This window comes from Peromyscus maniculatus, chromosome 8 (genome assembly GCF_049852395.1).
Source record: "Peromyscus maniculatus bairdii isolate BWxNUB_F1_BW_parent chromosome 8, HU_Pman_BW_mat_3.1, whole genome shotgun sequence".
Taxonomy (NCBI): domain Eukaryota; kingdom Metazoa; phylum Chordata; class Mammalia; order Rodentia; family Cricetidae; genus Peromyscus; species Peromyscus maniculatus.
Window position 1 is genome coordinate 4,921,138 of NC_134859.1, and position 18,863 is coordinate 4,940,000.

General features: G+C 50.6%; 1 protein-coding gene across 5 annotated transcripts in view; it reads right to left on the minus strand.

The window, feature by feature from the left end:
- Positions 1 to 18,863, minus strand: part of Ciita (class II major histocompatibility complex transactivator) — a 49,920-nt gene that overhangs the window by 25,151 nt on the left and 5,906 nt on the right. For 2 of the 5 annotated variants that reach the window (XM_076577872.1, XM_016002443.3), the window contains exons 2-5: positions 4,087 to 4,233; positions 3,794 to 3,889; positions 2,263 to 2,325; positions 2,035 to 2,115 (exon numbers count right to left, since the gene is read on the minus strand). In XM_076577872.1, coding sequence (XP_076433987.1) covers positions 2,035 to 2,115; positions 2,263 to 2,325; positions 3,794 to 3,889; positions 4,087 to 4,233 — 387 coding nt within the window. Of the gene's footprint in view, positions 1 to 2,034; positions 2,116 to 2,262; positions 2,326 to 3,793; positions 3,890 to 4,086; positions 4,234 to 15,065; positions 16,609 to 16,639 lie in introns of those variants that run through there. The other 3 variants (XM_076577873.1, XM_076577874.1, XM_076577871.1) reach the window with 3 other exon arrangements.

Below are 18,863 nucleotides of genomic sequence, written 5' to 3' on the forward strand. Positions count from 1 at the left end.
TCTGTGGATGCTACACCCTTGAGTGCACGTGTCCACTTGTAGACAACGGTGGAAAGCAGAGAATGTCTTAACAGATCAATGGCAAAGGCCATGTCCCTCAGCAAGAGGCCCATGGAGCCGACTGTGGGGCAGCCACTCAGGGATCCAGCTTGGGCCAGATGTGAAAGAGCCAGGATGCTGGAGGGCACATGGCAAAGGGAGTCATAGGCTGCCATTTCCTGGGAAGGCACCAAAAGGAGATGGGTAGATGGGTCACAGAATCTGCCAGTGGGTGGAGCAGCTCGAGGCAAACCGATCCCAGTATTAACTGTGGAATTCACGAAGAGGGGAGATGTGCTCCCTCACAGAGGGACTCATGCCTTAGCTCAGTGTTGAGGGAGGGAGGGAGGCGTGGAGGCGGGTGGGGTGTAGGGAAGGAAAGAAGAGAGGGAGGAAGGGAAGAGGGAGAGAAAGGGGCAAGAAGAAAAGCAACAGGAGGGGCCTGTGGGGGTGGCTCAGTGGGCACAACACTTGTAATGCAAGCCTGGAGACCTGAGTTCAAGCCCCAGAACCACCAAAGGCCGAAAGAGAGAACTGAGTCTGGGAAGCTGTCTGACATGGACATGGCATTCCCGTGCCCACTGCGGCATTGCATGCCCATACACAATAATAAGAAGGAAAGGAGAGAGGAGGAAGAGGAGAAGGTACGGGATGGGGGGCATTCTGAGGACAGATCCTGTGCTCTCCAGCAACAACCCAGAAATGCCCTTCCAGACGTGGGAAGGGCAGGGTGAAATAGTGTGTGTGTGTTTGTATATACGTTTGTGTGTCTATGCATATGTACATGTGTAAATGTATGCTGACATGTGTGAATGTGTGGTGGGGTGGAGCAGGTTGAGCAGAGTACTTCTGACAGGGTTCAGAGGGAGGTGGACACGAACTGCCTTCGGGGAGAGGTGCTAAGGAAGGAAGGAGGCTGGAGGCCAGTGTTGCCACTGTCCATTCTTAGAGGTACACACACCAGATTCCCGTGCCCACAACAAATAAATACACAGGGCCTGGGGATGCAGTTTAATGTAGAGTGTTTGCCTGGCATTCAAAAGGCCTGGGCTTCATCCTCACCACACACACACACACACACACACACACACACACACACACACACACACACACATACACCACACACACACCAACCACACATACATACCTGAGGGGTATCTCAGGACACCACCTGGTCTCTCACAAGACCTGAGTTCGATTCCCAGAACCTGCATGATGGCTCACACCCATCTGTAACTCCAGTCTCAGAGGATCTTACGCCCTCTTCTGGCCTCTGTAGGCACCAAACACACATGTGGTACACAGACATGCATGCAGGTAAAACACCCATACACATAAAATAAATATACAGAAAAAGGGGGAGCTTCCTGGATGAGGTGAGCTAAAGGCTTTGAGGGACCTAACGATGGGAAGAGAGGAAGGTGCTTCAGAAGAGGGACGATGGGTCAGTCTGCATGGGCCGCAGCATGCAGGAAAGTGAGTGCAGCCCATGCAGTGTCTCCATGGGGGCCACAAGAGGAGGGAGGACGGCCCACACAGGCCTCTCAGAAAGACTCTGACAGCTGCAGGGTCGGCAAGGCAGGGATGCCCTCATCAGCATGGCCAAGCACCAGTGGCCACCAGGTGAGGACAGACTAAGGAGGCAAGAGACAGGGTAGGGGGCTCAGAGAGGTGCAAGTACCTAGCCAAGGTCACACAGCCCATAAACAGCATATCCAGGATTCCAACCCAGTCCTGGCTGAGGCTATACCCGTTGCTTAAAGAGACCTCCCTCAGAGACCCAAAAGGAAGGGGAAGCAGGACTCAGAGGTCACTGAGGAACAGGAATCGAAGCAGCCCACACAGGGGAGGGACATTTGCTCTTGAGATGCAGTGGCAGGGGGTTGTGGCGGGGACAGGACCTAGCTGAAGCAACTGGGGTCACGGCAGGTTACAGAGGTAAGGAGGGGCTAGATCAGAGAAAGGCCAGGCTGGATCAAGGAGGGGCTCACTCACGTCTCTTCTGAGGCCTCAGTCCTGCTTCTACAGGGACCTCCACGCTCTCACTGAAGGCTTCCTCTGCTCCAATGTGCTCTACTTTGGAGAAACACCAGAGACCCACATCACAATCACAGAGCCCCCAGCAAAGCCACCATGGTCTCCACAGTGAGGAGACCATGTCAGACATGTCTTCAGGTCAGGAAGAAACTGAGGCTGAGCCAAGATTAGCCTCCCCCGACTTACTGAAGAGGTCCTTGCTGAGGCCCTCCAACTGGGTGTCCTGGAACACGTACTGATCCAGTTCCGCTGCCAGGGGAGGAAGCACACTGTTAGTCAAAAGGTCTCCTGGAAATCCCACTGTGCATCGTCTCAGGCCATGTAACCTCTTGGGAACCTGGTGCACAAAAACCATGTGCTTTTTGTTTTATTAAATAGGTAAAGTACGTGCCCATGAAAACATATCTACCATCATAAAGTAGCTCAAAGCAGAGCAGTAGTGTTGGCATTGGGGTTGAGTTAGAATTCTGTCTTTATTCTCCACTAGCTCCATTTGCTGGACAACCTTGGGCTGGTTACTTAATGTTTCTGGTTCCTGTTTCCTCATCTCAATGAAAAGAACAAAGAGCATATACTATCCAGATATGAACACAAATGGTTAGAAGCATATTGAGAGCATTCAACATAGTAGCCTGTAGGCATCCCATAAATGATGGTAAATTAAATGAAGTGGTACATGACTTGGAGCTAGTAGGAAGACATTTTCATGGTCTGGAACTCACTATGTGTGTTGTTCGTGTGTGTGTGTGTGTGTGTGTGTGTGTGTGTGTGTGTGTGTGTGTGTGCATGTGTGTGCACTCACATGCTCCAGTGCCATGGAATGTGTGTTGAGATCAGAGAGCAACTAGCAGGAGTCAGTTCTCTACTTCTATCACCTGAGTTCTGGGCCTTAAACTCAGGTCATCAGGCTTGGTAGCAAGTGTCATTAGCCCACAGAGCTATCTGGCTTGCTCTGAATCTCTTTTTAAAACAGGACGTGTCTTAGCAACCTGCTCAATCTCAGGCACTTCCTTTTCATGTTTAAGTCAGGACTTGGAAGTGTGGACACGTTGGCAGTGGATTTCAGATCTGCTTCTTGCCATCTGACTCAGCCTTGAGCTGCTTCTGCTCTCTCAACCTCCATTTCCTCATCTGTAAGCAGGTGGTTTTCACATCATGGACTTCATTGATTGCTCCAAGGCTTCAGTATGGTCACAAAGTGTAGCAATTGACACGCTGCCAGTGTCAGCTGCTGCAAAGCCACACTCGTTGGCTTAGGTGCTGGGGAAGCGTATGCGGTGTGGGCTTTGTGGAAATGAAGAGTAGAAACCAGAAAAGAATATGGAAATGGAAGTGTAGAGCTGGATGTGGTGCATGCCTATGATCCCACACTTGGGAGGCTGAGGCCGGAGGATCACCATGAGTTTGAGACTGGCCTGAGATACATAGTTCCAGGCCAGCCTGGGCTAGATACAACCCTGTCTCAAAAATAGAATAAAACAAATATAATACAAAGAGCAGGAAGAAAAGGAAAGAAAGGAAGAGAAGTACAGTAAAGGACGTGATTGGCTTGATAGTCATCAGGAAGGAACCTACCTCCCTTAGTCCTCCCTCCCTCCTTCCTTCCTCCCTGCAGTCCTCCTCTTTCAGCCCTAGCTGCTATCCCTAGCTATGATTTTTGTGGGAGGGATTTTTTGTTGTCTGACGTGACCTTCTCCGGCCTCCACCACCTTCTTACCGATGTTGGCATAGGCCTCCCGGGTCTCTTCATCGCCCTCCATGTCCTGCAACAGCTTGCTGAACTGGTCACAGTTGATGGTGTCTGTGTCCGGCTCTGGAAGGGAAAGCCCTAGGATGAAGCCTGGGAGTCTGCGAGGAGGGGTCATGGGGAAGGAGGGCGACAGTCTCCAGTCAATTATTAAGATCAGCGCAATAACAAGGGCAGGGAGCTGTCCGTGGTCCTGATGCTTGCTGACTGTCTCAGCCCCAGAGGGATGGAGGCGCGGAGAGGCCCCAGGGAACAAGGCCCACCTGAGTTGAGCTCGATCTCCTCCTCCCCAGCCAGGTCCATCTGGTCATAGAAGTGGTAAAGGTGTAGGGGGTCGGCATCACTGTTAAGGAGCTCCAGGTAGCTGCCCTCCGGAAGCCCCAGTTCCATGGTGGCACACAGACTATGGCCTGAGTGGAGAGACAGTCGGATATCTCACAGGTGGTAGGAAAAGGCAGAGAATGAACACCCACTACTGTTGAGGGCTGGGGGACATGAGCAGAGGGGCACCAGTCATGAGATGGAAGTTTGACTGCAGCTGTGGGGCTTTAGGCATGTGACTTCCCTCTCTGTGTATCTGCTTTCTGCAGACATGGGCAGGAAAGCCCTGTGGAACCTTGGAAGGTCAGGGGTGGCCCTGTGTAGTTTGATGGTCACATGGGAGCCTCCAGTCAAAGGAAGCTCATATGTCTGGTGGGGTGCATCAGAGAAGGGGCTCTCCTCTCCCAGTCTGGATCCTCACACCACACTAAACCTGCTTCCACTCACACCCAGGTCTCCTCAGGTATGGGGTTAGGATTTCCCAGTGCCTCTGGGGCCATGCTCCCCATAGACCTTCTCCTCTGCCAGCAGTTCCAAAAGGGATGGGAGGCAGAGATGACCCTGGTCACCCCAGTGTGAAGAAGGGTCCTCTTTAGCTGCCCTAGCCCAGGGCAGATGACTCAAGCCATATGGGGCTGTCCACTCAGCTTCCCACCTGTAATGGTTAATCTTGATTGTCACCTTGACAGAATTTAGAATTACCAAGGAGACAAGCTTGTGACCACACCTATGAGGGAGTTTCCTAGATTGCATTGACCGAGGTGGGAAGACCCACCCTAAATGTGGGCAACACCACTCCATGGGCTAGGAGTTCAGAACTGCGCCAAAAGGAGAATTTGAGCTGAGCACCGGCGTGCACCTCTCTCTGCTTCCTGACTGCAGCTGCAGTGTGAGCAGCTACCTCACTCTCCTGTCGCCATGCCTGCCTTACACAACGGACTGTACCCTCACGCCGTGAGCCCAAACCAAGGCTTCCTGAAGCTGTTTCTGCAGAGTAGTTCACCACAGTGAGATGAGTCACTAACACAATGCCCTGCCCCAAGCCTGCAGCATGACTCTCCCCTCCCCCACACGCCATGACTCTCCCCTCCCCTAGGAACTCCCAGATACCCTGAGTTCCTGGGGTTGGATGACAAGCTTCACGCATGTCACCCCTCAGGTTTCACTCACATCTTAACTAATTATGTTCCTGTCTCTCAGATGAAGAACCAGATTAGTGTAATGGGTGTCAGGCTACATCCTGTGCTGCCACCAAGGGAGGTGCTGTCACTTGAGAACACGTGGGTGACAAAACAATTTCCTCTTCTGAAGAAATGTCTAGGCACACCAGAGGGCTGAGCTACTTTTTGGTGAATGGGCCTTTGGCAAACTGCCCTTCCCTGAGGTTTCCACACCCACCTGAGAGGACACACCGGTGCTTTCCACCACCAGCCCTTTGGGGACATCTCCATCCCCACAGTGGAAGGTTTAGGTTTTGTGGGTTGTTGTTGTTGTTTTATGTAAGGGTTAACGATCATTCTGTGAGATGAAGTGTTCAATGAATTCAAGATTTAAAGGTTCCCAAAATATCCACAAAATGACAGCATAAAAGTCAAAGGATAGGCAGCTCCTGCTGTGGTGGCAGCCCCTGCTGTGGTTCGGTTATGAAGATGATGGTGTTTTGTGTGTATGTGTCTGTGCGTGTGAGGGAAGTGCCCATGGAGGTCAGCAGGTGTGGCAGCCCCTGCTGTGGTTCGGTTATGAAGATGATGGTGTTTTGTGTGTATGTGTCTGTGTGAGGGAAGTGCCCATGGAGGTCAGCAGGTGTGGCAGCCCCTGGAGCAGGAGTGACAGGCGGTTGTGAGCAGCCTACTGTGGGTGCTGGGAACTGAACTCTGGTCCTCTGGAAGAGCAGCAAGTGCTATTAACACTTGAGACATCTCTCCAGCCCCATATGATTTTTAAAAATGAACAATACTGTGTTTTTACCACCTTGTAAGCTGTCTGGAATTGGGGAGGGGCCCAAGAGCTCATGGAAGAAGATGAGGATTTAGGATTAGTCAGGAGGCCAGTGCCGTAGACAAAGGAGGAAATGGCTTTCAGGCTTTGTGCCTCAGAGTGGGCAGGCAGCTCAGGAACATGCCACAAAGGAGGCTGGCAGAAACTGCTAAGAAACTGCTCGTCTCAGTTAAGACTTTCACTTCCTTCAGGGGCTTCGTGTGATCACAAGAGACTGAAGGGGAACCAAGGCACGTAAGTAATATTGAGATACTGGGCTGTGATGTAGCTCAGTGTTAGATCACTTGCCTAGCATGTGAGAGACCTTGGATTCCATCCCCAGGGGATTCCATCTCCAGGGCATGCACATGCACTTACACACACACACACACACACACACCACACACACACACACACACCCCACAAAAAAGCAGTGCTGAGAGCTTTAGAGCTCAGAAGGGAGCAGGAGGTCTGGACATTTCCTCTGACAGCAGGAAGACTGGAAGACCCATGTGTGTGTGAGAAGTTTCCCATCAGGAATATCTGGAAACACTGCTATTGTTTGGCTCTAAGTTGGCAGGTTGAAGTATGGCTTCAAAACTGAGCCTTGAATCAGGTCCATGATATTAGTGGTTTTATTTCCCAAGCTAATGAGTGTATTTGAGTGTGTGTGTGTGTGTGTGTGTACACATGTATGTGCATGTGGCCATCACAATGCTTTTATACAGAGCATATGACCTGCTATTGCCAATAGCCAACAGTCCCCCACTGTCCTCTGCAGCCTAGTGCTTCTCACAGTTATGACTTCTTCAGCTCCTAGTTTGCACCTCTTGCCTTGGAGGCTGTAGAGGTCCTTCTGACTTGACCTGCGCAGAAGATGATTTGGGGTCACTGGGGCTGGGGCAGTAGGAGTGAGATGCTTGAAGCTGAGAGGCGGCTAGAGGATCACAACTGTCCTGAGCTACAGGGGTGTCACAGGGAACACAGGGCTGCAGCTGTGTGGTGCTGGGACCCCACCCTCAGCTCATTAGGGAAAGGTGATCTGAGATGCAGCTGTGTGGTGCTGGGATCCCACCCTCAGCTCACTAGGGAAAGGTGATCTGAGATGCAAACACTGTTCTCATCCTGTTGCCAAGCTTGTGCTCTCTGTCCCAGAACCCTCAACCATCTTGGCATTTCTGTCCCAGCTCCCTGGCTCCTCTTGGCTCAGAGCTGCCAGCCAGCCTATGACAAGACACAGTAATTAGAAAAACTGGAAACAGATTTGGCTTTGGTCTCTGGCAGCAACCCATAAGGCTTTTCCATGGTGGAGGTGGGGCAGAGGAAGCAAGGGTAGCCCAGCCATGGGACAGCCGAGTTCACAACGGTCCAATGGCACAGGACCAATACAAGAGTCATGGGCCCTGAGATCCAAGCCCTGTCTGGTGGAAAACCCCTTCCACCTCCAGTTCCCAAGGCTGTCATCTGTTAGTTAGAGGGTTGTAGGAGAACAGTGCCTTTCAAGTGACATTTTACAAAGGTTCCAGATCCTTTAACAAGTGAGAAAAAGTTGTTGGCTGAAAGGGCATTGAGAAGCCCAGAACCTCTTTTTTCTAAAAGGGGCTTCACAGAATAACTTAAAAAGACAGTTGTAGCTGGATGCGGTCATACAGGTTTGCAACACCAGCTGCTCAAGAAGCTGAGGCAGGAGGATCATGAGTTTGAGGGCAACCTAGGCTTTATAGTGAGACCTTGTCTCAAACACACAAAACAACAAAACCAAGGTCCAGGCCCCCAGCCTCGTGGAAGATTGTGTAATGCCAGCGACTAAAGACTGCAGGTTCAAGGCTGGTCTCAGGGTGTATAACAAAAGGTAAAACCAGGGTTGGGGTATATAGAGCAGTCACTCAACATGGGGCAACCCCAAGTCCTATCCCCAGGACGACAAGACAAAAGCAAACACAACAACTCCCAACAGCTCCCCTGAGTGAAAGGTACCAACCCAGTTTGTGCAGTTCCGACTTCACATCACTCCCTGAAAGACAAAGGGGCTGCCAGAGGCTGGGCAGAGCCAGAGAGGACTGAATGGGTGGAGTGGGGCAGTTTACAGGGCGGCAAAACCACTCTGGAAGACACTGCCAGTATAGACATGCATCGCATGTGCACATGTGAAGAAAAGAGGAAATAAAGGCAAACAAAAAAGGAAGGAAGGGAGGAAGAGAGGAAAGAAGAAAAAAAATGAAAGAGTGAAGAAAGGGAGAGAAATCAAAGGAAGAGGGAAGAAATGAAAGGAGGGAGAGAGGGAGGGAGGGAGGGGAGGAGGGAGGGAGGGGAGGAGGGAGGGAGGGAGGGAGACCAGCAACCATTTTACACAACAGTTCAAGTGTGGCTTCCGGACCGCTCTGACGACACGATACGTTAGCCTGGGCGGATGCTGGAGTGCCGTCCTGATCCACCCTACAGACCAGTCTATGAATCAGCCAGCAGCTTGTGGTTCCCAACAGGTCTCCCTGGGAATAACCAAAGTCATGCCACTTCTCCCAGATGATGTCTTCAGAATTCATGTGCCAGTCACCTAACCTTAGCTTGCTGATACTCAGAGGTGGGGAAATTAATGTTAAATGATGTCACTAGGGTGGAAACCTCATGGTTGGGTTGGCAGCTTCCTCAAAAGCGTAAGATTCCTGGGTGGTACACTGGCTCCATCTTGTCACATGACATTTGTCATGCTAAGATGCAGCAAGAAGGCCCATGACAGGGTCCACAGCCAAGTTCTTGAACTTCCCAGAGTTCAGAATTTAAGCTCACCCTGCTTCCACCCAACCGTGACACTCATTTACAGCATCAGAACGTGGACAAAGACCCCACCTACATCCAAGCACAGGTCCACACAGGGCACAAAGGTCTCTTCGTCTCCTCACTTTAATTTGAGACACCTCAGAGAGTCAGCTCCTAGGCTCCCTGTAGCCACGTCCCCCTCTATCCAGTTCTGCCTCTGTCCCCCAGTGCACCTCACTTCGAGCCCAGGGAGCCTCTGATACGGACATCTCCAGCTCAGTGCTGGGTTCCACGGGAGCCTCACCTCTGATGATTTTTTAAAATACCTTTTTCCAAATATGAACTGGAAATCATACGAAACCCACAAAAGACACCACTGTGACTACTACAAGCAAGCCTCCTCCACCTCTGGTCCTAGCCACAGATGGAGCAAGGACAGCCTCCTCAGGTACTGGTAAATGCCAGGCATCTGGGGTCCAGGAAAGGAGAAAGCGGACACACTGGGAGAGCTGCAGTCAGAGGACCAGGGGCACCAGCACCCTGTCCATAACAAGAGCCCCTCCCCAGCTCCAGCAGCCAACAAGTCTCAACATTCCCATGGCAGTCAGTGACTTGGAAAGAAAAGTCAGCTTATTTTCTTAGAAAGAAACCCAAGCCAGATGCTGAGCAGGGAGAAGGAAGGTCTTAGAGCTGCAGTTTAGCAAAGTAGGATCCAAAACTCCAGCCCCAACCCTGATGTGAATTAAGAGTGGCCCTGCTTTCAGGGAGCTGATGGTGGAGAGCCGAGGAAGTCACTGCAGGGCTCTCACAGGCCAGAACAGGGTGCCTGCAGGTCTTGCCCTCCCCTCCCCCATGCTAAACCATCAGATCACATTCCTAAAGCTAGCACCCAGGTCCATTGCCTTATTTGACCACTTCCTTATGCTTGACAGATTCCTGAGGATGATCACCAAGGTCCAGCTATCAAAAGGTCAAGGTCCAGCAACCAAAATTCATTATTTGGCTACACTGACTAACATGTCCAATCAGAACGTGGGTAATGCAGACTTCCCCCTTTTCTCCTTAAAAACTGCTCCCAGGAGACACCTGCTGCTGCCTTTGTCTGGAGTGGCATCCTCTCTCCCTTGTTCCCTCCAGGATAAATAAATCCTCTCTGTGGCGAGAATTTGGGGTCTGGTGTATTCTGTGTAGACTGTGAGGTCTCCGCCTTGGCCTTGAACAGATTTTCAAGGGCGGGAATCACATGAACAGCACCCTGTGCTACCCAGCAGGGTCTGCAGCTGAGGCCGGGAGCTGCACTTATGGGGGTTTTTGTTGTATGTTTGTTTTAGAAGTTAGGGTCAGGCTATGTTCTATGCCAGCTTGGTCTAGAACTCACAGCAATCCTCCTGCCTCAGCTTACAGGCATGCATTGACAAACCTGCACTTGATCTGATGTTTTCTGGGGGTCAGGGAGTACTCTCTGGACTCCGATGCCTGACAAGTCTCAAAGCTTCATCTGGAGAGTCTGGGACTGTTCGGCTGCCATTTAATATGCGTCTCTCCCTCTGGGGATGTAATTACTATCCCAGCCTCTCCCCCTTGTGGTGAGATGGAGAATCTAGAGTCGTGTGTACCAGACAGGAGCTGTTACCGAGCTCCATCCCCAGGCCTTGGTTTATGTGATTGGTTTTCTTGTAGGGGCAGACATTTTGTTTTTCTTCTGAGACATGATTTCCCTGTGTAGCCCAGGCTGGCGAAGAACTCAATTCTCCTGCCTCAGCTCTCAAGTGCTAGTTGCCAGTGTGTGCTAACTATATCTGGCAGCAATCTACTTTTACAGCCCAGCATCCCCCATAATGGTCCTCTTCTCACCCTCACTCTCTACTGATGCTGAAGAAGAAGTGAAGCTGGGGCCGGAAGAGACAGCCCCGTGGTTAAAAGCGCTTGTCCCTCTTGCAGGGGACTTGAGTTTGGACCCCAGCACCCATGGCAGACAGCTCACTGTCCCTGTAACTCCAGCTCACCCCCCCACACACACACCATACCTACACATAATTTAAAATAATACAAAATGAATATTTTTTTTTTTTTTTTTTTTTGGTTTTTCGAGACAGGGTTTCTCTGTGTAGCTTTGCGCCTTTTCCTGGAACTCACTTGGTAGCCCAGGCTGGCCTCGAACTCACAGAGATCCGCCTGGCTCTGCCTCCCGAGTGCTGGGATTAAAGGCGTGCGCCACCACCGCCCGGCCAAAATGAATATTTTTTTAAAAAAGAAGGGAGGCTTAATTTCCAAGGCCACATGTCTATCCCTTGCCAAGCAGACTCCACCCCTTAGGTTGCCTGGCTCCTCCCACAGTTCCCTGCATTCTGCCATATTTCCTATACTTCCCCTCAGCTAGAAACTTCAGAGGCAGGTGTGACACTTCTTCCTCCGCAGCCCCATTTTTTCTTTCCTCTAACTGAGAGTCATTGTTTGACAATATCTAATTTGATTACCTTAGCGTCTTCCTTACACTAACATTTTGAAGAAACACACAGGTGGGTTTTATTGTTTGGGATGTTTATGTTTATTATTATTGTTGTTGTTATTGTTATTATTATTTTGAGATATGACCTCATTATTTAACCTTGGCTGGCCTGGAACTCACTATATAGACCAAGCTGGTCTTGAACTCTCAGAGATCTGCCTGCCTCTGCCACTCAAGAGCTGGCATTGAAGGCATGTGCCACCACACAAGGTTGTTTGGGGTCTTTATTTGTGTGTGTGAGAAAGGGTCTCGCTGTATCTTTCAGCCGCCTACGTGCTGGGCTTACAGATGTGTCACTATGTCTGGGTCAAATATAATTATTTTAAAAGAGAGCTACTTGGGTGGTAGAGATGACTCAGCGGGTATAGGGGATCCCCAGGAGCCACACACTGGAAGGAGAGAATTGACTTCCACAGGATGTCCTCTGACCTGCACAGTCATGCCATGGTACTGGCTTCAAAACCAATGCAGCCAAATAAATGAATAAATGTAAAAATAAATGAATGAAGGAAATTTAGTTGCTGTGGTGGCTCACACCCATAATCCCAGCACTCTGGAGGTTTAGGCAGATAATCTAGTGAATGTGAAGCCATTTGGAGTTAGAATAAGACTAAAACATAAAAGAAAGAAATAGCTTTTTGAAATCAAAAGCAAGTAACCAAACAGATTCTTTGACATCAATATTTAAAGCTAGCAACATTATAAAATAGTCCATAGGCTGCTGGGCATAGTGGTGGTGCACACTTCACTTGTGACCCCAGCACTTTGGGGAGGCAGAGGCAGGAGATTGCCAGCTTGGGGTACAGAGTGAGGACCTTACTCCCAAGGTCCTCAAAATTATAACTCAAACAACTACAAATAACAAAAACCCAAATAAGGCATAGTTCAAGGGCAGGAACAGGCTGAGTACACATCAGTACTGCCTATGAACACAACACGTGGTCTCTCTGTGTTAGCTCATTCTTCTGTCATTGTGTTCAGAGGAGGCCGTGGGGATGAACCCTGAAGATGTGCTAACAAAGGAAGCCAGGCACTGAAGGACTGCACGTACCCAAAGCTCTTTGAGCGTCAGAATCAGAAAACCGGACGGCAGAATGGAAGTCACCAGAACCAGGAGGAGGGAGTTACTGTGTCATTGCCCAGATTTGTTGTTTGGGAGGAGACGGGAAAGTTCTAGAGACAGAGGTAGCAATGGTTCCAGAACACTATGAACATGCTCAGTAGTAAATTTATGTTGCATGTTTTCACCATGATTTTACAAAAATATTTTCTATCACTGTCTTGAACGTCCAGGAAACGATGATGCCACCCGCCACCAAAACAAAACAGCGCTATTGAAAAATAGCATCAACTTTTCTATCACTGTGTTAAAGTAGTGACACCCCCCACCCAACCTCCAGCCCTCAGGGGGCCTGGGGCAAGAGAACGGCATGTTTGAGTCTAGCGGGGCTACATTCTAGACCTTGTCTCAAAACAGGGGCGAGAGAACTAGTGAGATGGTTCAGTGGGTAAAGGTGCCTGTGGCCAAGCCTGGCAACCGGAATTCAATCCCGGGACCCACATGGTGCAGGCCTGTCCTCTGACCTCCACACATGCATGCCGGCACATGCGCTGCCCCCTCCACACCATAACTAGATAAATAAATAAACAAAATGCAACTACATTTTTTAAGAGGAGGGGGACGAGGAGGAGAAGGAAGAGAGGAAGTGGAGAAAGAGCAAGGGGAGGAAGAGGAAGTCACTAATCTTGTTAAAGACACTGACAGTGAAGCCCAGATTCTCTCTTGAATAGGGTAGAAGCTGGACTGTTCCCCGAGTGCAAAGTTCCCTCGGCCTCGGCCTCTCTGCGACACACCTTAGGTGCATCAGCTCTCTGGATGCCCCTTGCTCCTGCGTGCTGGCGGGTTTCTAAAGCCGCGAGTCAGCTGTCCAGGAGTCTCTCATGTTTTGCCCATTTTGCAGAGGAGTGGTGGAGAAGGGAAGCCACTTACCAGCCAGGATGACTGAAGGCAGCCCTAAGAGCCAAATCAGAAGCCTCCCCCCCTCCAGCCACTCCTCTGATTGCCTGAGACTGCCACAAGGCCTTGGCACAGCATCCTCTAGTTATTTCCAGAATGTATGCCAAATAAAAGTTCTGTTCCCTTCAGATGGCCTTTGCTCCACTGACTACCAGGTCTCTCTTTGACAGCCTGCTAGCTGTCATGAAACCCACCAGCATTCATGGAAATTCACATCTGCTACCTAGGCAGCAGGGTTCTCAGGAGATCTGGGTTCAAATCCTGACTCTCTCAGCAGTTTGCTATATGGTCTTTGGCAAAACAAAATCAAACATAAACATATCAATTAATAAATGTGATTATATATACCATTACAGGTTATCTGTATAAGTATATATAAATTATTATATATTACTTGATTATGAGTATAAATTAACATACGTGAATATATTAACATGTATTTAAAAACAACAACCAAAGACCACTTCCCCAGACTCAGTTTCCCCAGATCACATTAGTGCCTCTCCTCGAAAGTCACTACAATCCCCCCGGAGAGCTGGGTTAACCCAGGGTCACGGGCTATGCACTCTGGGAACATGGGTAAGCAGGGCTTGGTACCCCAGGGCCTGCTTGAGACCTTAGGGGAGGGCCTGGTACCAGAGAACCAGGCCTGGGGCAGAGCTAGGGACCTGCCATCAACAGCTTCCCAGAAGATTTCCCAAGCTTGGGCTGCTGGGACGTCCTGCTCAGGCGTCTCTGAGGACTTCTCCCCACCCTCATTCTGAGCCTCCAGGAAAGCAGGTTTTGCAGTCGGAAGGGGACGTCCTTTGGCTACACCAGGCTACAAAGGAGGAAAGCCCAGTTTCCTTAATCTGCCTGAGAAATCGTGTTTATTTATTTGGAGGCACAGATTAAGACTTGGCTTGGAAGTAAGGAACTCCTAGCGTTGAAAGGAAGAGGGACGCCCTATGGGGGACTAGGTGCGTGAGGCCCGGGGAGGAGGCAGGAGCTGTGGGACTCTGTTGGAGAAGGGTACATGCTTAGGGTCCCATACAAAGCTAGGCACAGTGGCTGCAGTTCTAACTGCCTGGGTCTCGGGAGAGCTCTACCCACCCACTTTTGGCACTCTTCACAACTTTCCTTAAGAGATGTGGTCAAGTAAGGCAGACGCCTCCACTTCGCCCCCTAGAGGGTCAAACAGGTGAGGGCCTCTCCAGACCTTTGCACCCTATGTGCAAAAGTCCTCACAAGAAGTGGTCTGTACCCAAGACTCCAGAGTGGTATGTCCCAACAGGCAAATGAAGGTCCAAGGTTGCGAGTCCCTGGGTAGGTCCTTGCGAGTCCCTGGGTAGATGCCGAGGACTGGTGAAGTGCATACCTGCCCCGTCTGTGTCCCAGAGCGGCAGACTCTCCTGCGAGGTTACCCCTCTCCCCTGCACCACCCCCAACCCCACCCGCCCCAACCGCCCTCCCCGCCAGCTTTGCGCATAGCCTGGGGCTCTGGGTCCCAGCTCCCAGGTCCCGCACGCAGCCGGTCCAGGATCCGTGAAGCCTCTCTACCGTCTGCACATCCATCCAGCTCTTTCCAGCTATCTGACCTCTAGCAAATAGTTGCCGGCTCCAAGCCTCAGATTCTCCGTCTAACTTTAGCCACTGCAAAAGGGGACCTTGGGGACACCTACCGTGGCGGTGCCCCAGCTCCTGCGTGCCGCTGGATCTCTTTTTATCGCCAGCTCCTCAGCGACTCCTAAGAGCTTTGGGCGGGCCGTCTTCTGGCAGCTACTTAACCTCCTGCTCTGTGGTGGCTTTTTTTTTCCCCTTTCACTTTCTATCTGCACCTCCAGCTTTGGGCCTAAGACAGAGATAAGCAATCTCCACCCCACCCCCACGCAGCATCCACCACGTGCTTTCTCAAAAGCATCCACATGGCAACCCAGTGCTTGGACTGACCGTCTCCAGAAGACCCAACCTCCAGACAGATCTCACTTAGGCCAGCCCCTGCTTAGGAGGAGAGGGCTCCAGATTGGAGGCAGTGGAGCTGAGCTCCAGGGCAGGTGCTTGGCTTACAGGCCATCTCACCTACAGCCCTGGTGGCCCTCAATTTCTCTCCAGCTCAGCACAACCACAAAGATAGAGAAGCTGCTCCTTGGGGCATTTAGACCTGAGACCCACTAATAAAGCTCTTAGACCATCTGCTTTCCCAGGACATGCCTTCTTGGAGAGGTCATTTCCCCTCCTCATGACTAGATTTCCTCATCTGCAGCTGAGGGACTGTGTCAAGTTTGACTCTGACCTTTCTCTCCACCTAAAACACTACCTCCCACCCAGAACCTCCAGCAGCATGCTGCTGAGCTGAGATACTTGCCACCACGATTTAGGCAGTACATTTTAGGGTAGTCGGAGAAGAGGGATCCCACCCCTTTTAACCACACAGTAACAGTAACATTTCACTGGGGACCTCTGATGACAGTCAGTTACTACAAAGTATCAAGTGCTGGACTCTTCGATTCTCACCATTCCCCTGCCACACAGACATCCCTCTGAGCCCACTGGGTGACAGCTGAGGAAATCTGAAACTCAAAAGTTAGCAATGGTTTCAAAGGCACAATGCAGATGCAGCCAAGAGTATAGCCTAGTGGTGTGCTCACTGCGCTGTCTTCAAATCAGGTACCACACGATACAGTCAGTCCTCACCATCTGCCCCTGTACCTACTTCTCAGAAACCACCTGGACACAGAGAGAGTAGAACCTGCCAGAAGCTCCCTGCTTGCTAGATACCCCCCAGGCTTGATTACAGTTTGGGAGTGCCAAGCCTCCCAGGGATGGGGTGGAAGTCTCCTATAGGGGTACACCTCAGTTACCCAAAGACAGACCTGGGCTTGAGATGTAGCTCAGGGGTAGAGAGCTTGTTTAGCATGCACAGGACCTGGGTTCAATATCCTTAGGGAAGAAGAGAAGGAGAAAGAGGAGGAAGAAGAGGAGATGAAAGACCAGGTAGCCCCCAAAACCTAGTTGGGGTCAAGAGTTGTCAGCATGGCCCCTGGAAGGCTGAGTGCTGAGAAACCTCTTTGTCAGGCACCTAGACATTGCCAGTGTCTCTCAAGAGGAAAGAAGACTTCCCACTATGCTACCCAGTGGGTCACAGACACCTTTTCTTACCTTCACCACCAATCCACAGCAGGGACTCTGTTCAGAGAACCAGCCAAGACCTTATGAAAACTCTAATCACATCAGTTTTCTCTATCCTGCCTTTTACCTTGCAACTCCGGCAGGCAGGACCCAGAGGGGCAAGGAACCAGGCAGCGCATGATGTGGAGGGCGGAGATGCACAATGTCTGGAGTTCAGCTGCCTCTCCTGGTGTGTTAGACTTCTCCGAGAAGGTTCTTAGATGTCCAGGTGAGAAGCAGGTGGCCTCACCACTCACCTGCCTCCCTAGACCAGTCGGGAGCCCAGAGCCTCCCAAGCTCAGCTAGCATGCAAAGAAAGCAAGTAAGGGACCACCTGAAAATGACAATGCTGCCCAAACAGTTCATATCCTGTATTTGGATACCTTCTAATTTGCCCATGCTCCCTTAGCCACCCACAGCTTCTTATGTTAATTTCAGTTCCTTATTGCAAGCCAAATTGGGTGACCACAGAAGGCTGCACATTGACTAAGACACTCCGAAATCATGATTGCTATGGACCCACACTGGTGCCAGCTACCATCTCTGCCTTGTTCTGGAGGACAGGGCCTACATCAGATTCCCATGCATGCCCCTCAAGACAACAAAGAGCTGTTAGGGATGTGGGGAGTCTAGCCTCTGCTCCCTGTTGTCATCCTCACAGTCACAGCAAACTGCTTTGAATTTCTCTGGACGGTCCATCATTTTTATTCCTACATATTGAATTAAAACCCAGGTTGCACACGGATTGTTAACTCTAGTAGCCTGAGAGCTGGCTTGTGCAGGGTGACTCAGGTGTGGTAATAAGTAACATTGACTCACAGAGGGAGAGAGTGAGTACCTTTCCGCTCGGACCATCCTTCAGGTGACATCAGTGAGAAAGTTCTGGTCTGGGGTGAATCTGTTTTTAAACCTCTCTAACACAGATGTCTCTTTCCTGCAGATGGCAGCTCCCCATCAGGGAGTATCTGGCTTGAATCTAATAACAGTGCTCTATTTTTTCCTTGGCTCAGTTGTCAAAGTGCTTGCCTAGTATACACAAGGCCCGCGGTTTAACTGCTACACAAACCAGATGTGGTGGTACACATCTGTAATCCCAGAATTCAGGATGTAGAGGCAATAGAATCAAAACTCTAGGATCACCCTCAGTGCTGTAGAGAATTAGGGGCCAGCCTGGCTACAGGTCACCCTCAGTGCTGTAGAGAATTGGGGGCCAGCCTGGCTACATAAGACCCAGTCTGAAAACAACCAACACTGCTATCTGGGCACTTTTCCCTCCTTGTGGCGGGAAAGAAAACTTTCTTTGAAAATGAGTTACAAATGTGAATGGTTTGGGAAATGTGTCAAGTAAATACTAGTGTGGCTGATATACAGAAAAGGACTGTGAGGGTGGCACCACAGTGGATGAATTCTGGGGGTCAGCCTGGGAGACAAAGGCTGGCGTGGCTGTTCCTGGCAGGCAGGTGACCTTAAACCCCTTAATTCCCATGTGGGCGCCTTTGCTTTCCCGTGTGTAAACTGTGTGCAGTAACTGTCTTTGCGTGGTGACAGTCTTCAAGCCATTATCTCTGCTTGCTAAAGTCCCAAGAGGGAAGTAGACAGACAAACGAGAAATGCTAGGAGTCAACTTGAAACAGCTTTTGTTTGGTGGGGGAAAGACAGTTCACAGTAGAAATCTCACTATGCCCCACCTCCCAACTCCTGACCCAGTGCGAGTCGAGGTACTGGTGTCAGATCCTCTGCTCTTCTGAGACACATGTGAGGCTCCTTCTTGTTTTTAGAGGCAGCTGGTTCTGATGGCTGCCAACCAGCCCAGAGGCACATCACCAAGCCTGGTCTGTTACAGAGGGGCTCAGCCATGGTACACCCGGGTGGCAGCAGCACCACACACCTGGGCTGTTTACCTGGTCTCTCTACATCCTCCCTGACACCCCTGGATCCCAGACCCGTGTGCCACAACAACGAAGCAGAAGTGTGCTCACATCTGTCCTGACGGTTTCCAAGCAGGATCATGACAAGGTACCATATCAGCATCCAGAAGGACAGTGCTGGAGATACAGAGCAATGCTGGTACCTGTCAGAGGTCAGTGGAGATGAGGAAACCTGAGGAAGGGTTCAGGATGCACAGACAACAATCCTAGCCTCTCAGGATGAGGTGAATGGAGACAGGAATGAGAAGGAAGGGTCAACCTGGGCATTCTTCTCTGTACAGCATCTGTTTGGGAACTGAGGGGTTGCTCTGCTGGCGAAGTGTTCACTGTGCAAACATGAGGCGCTCACACCCAGCACCCGAGTTAAAACTCATGGTGTCCTAC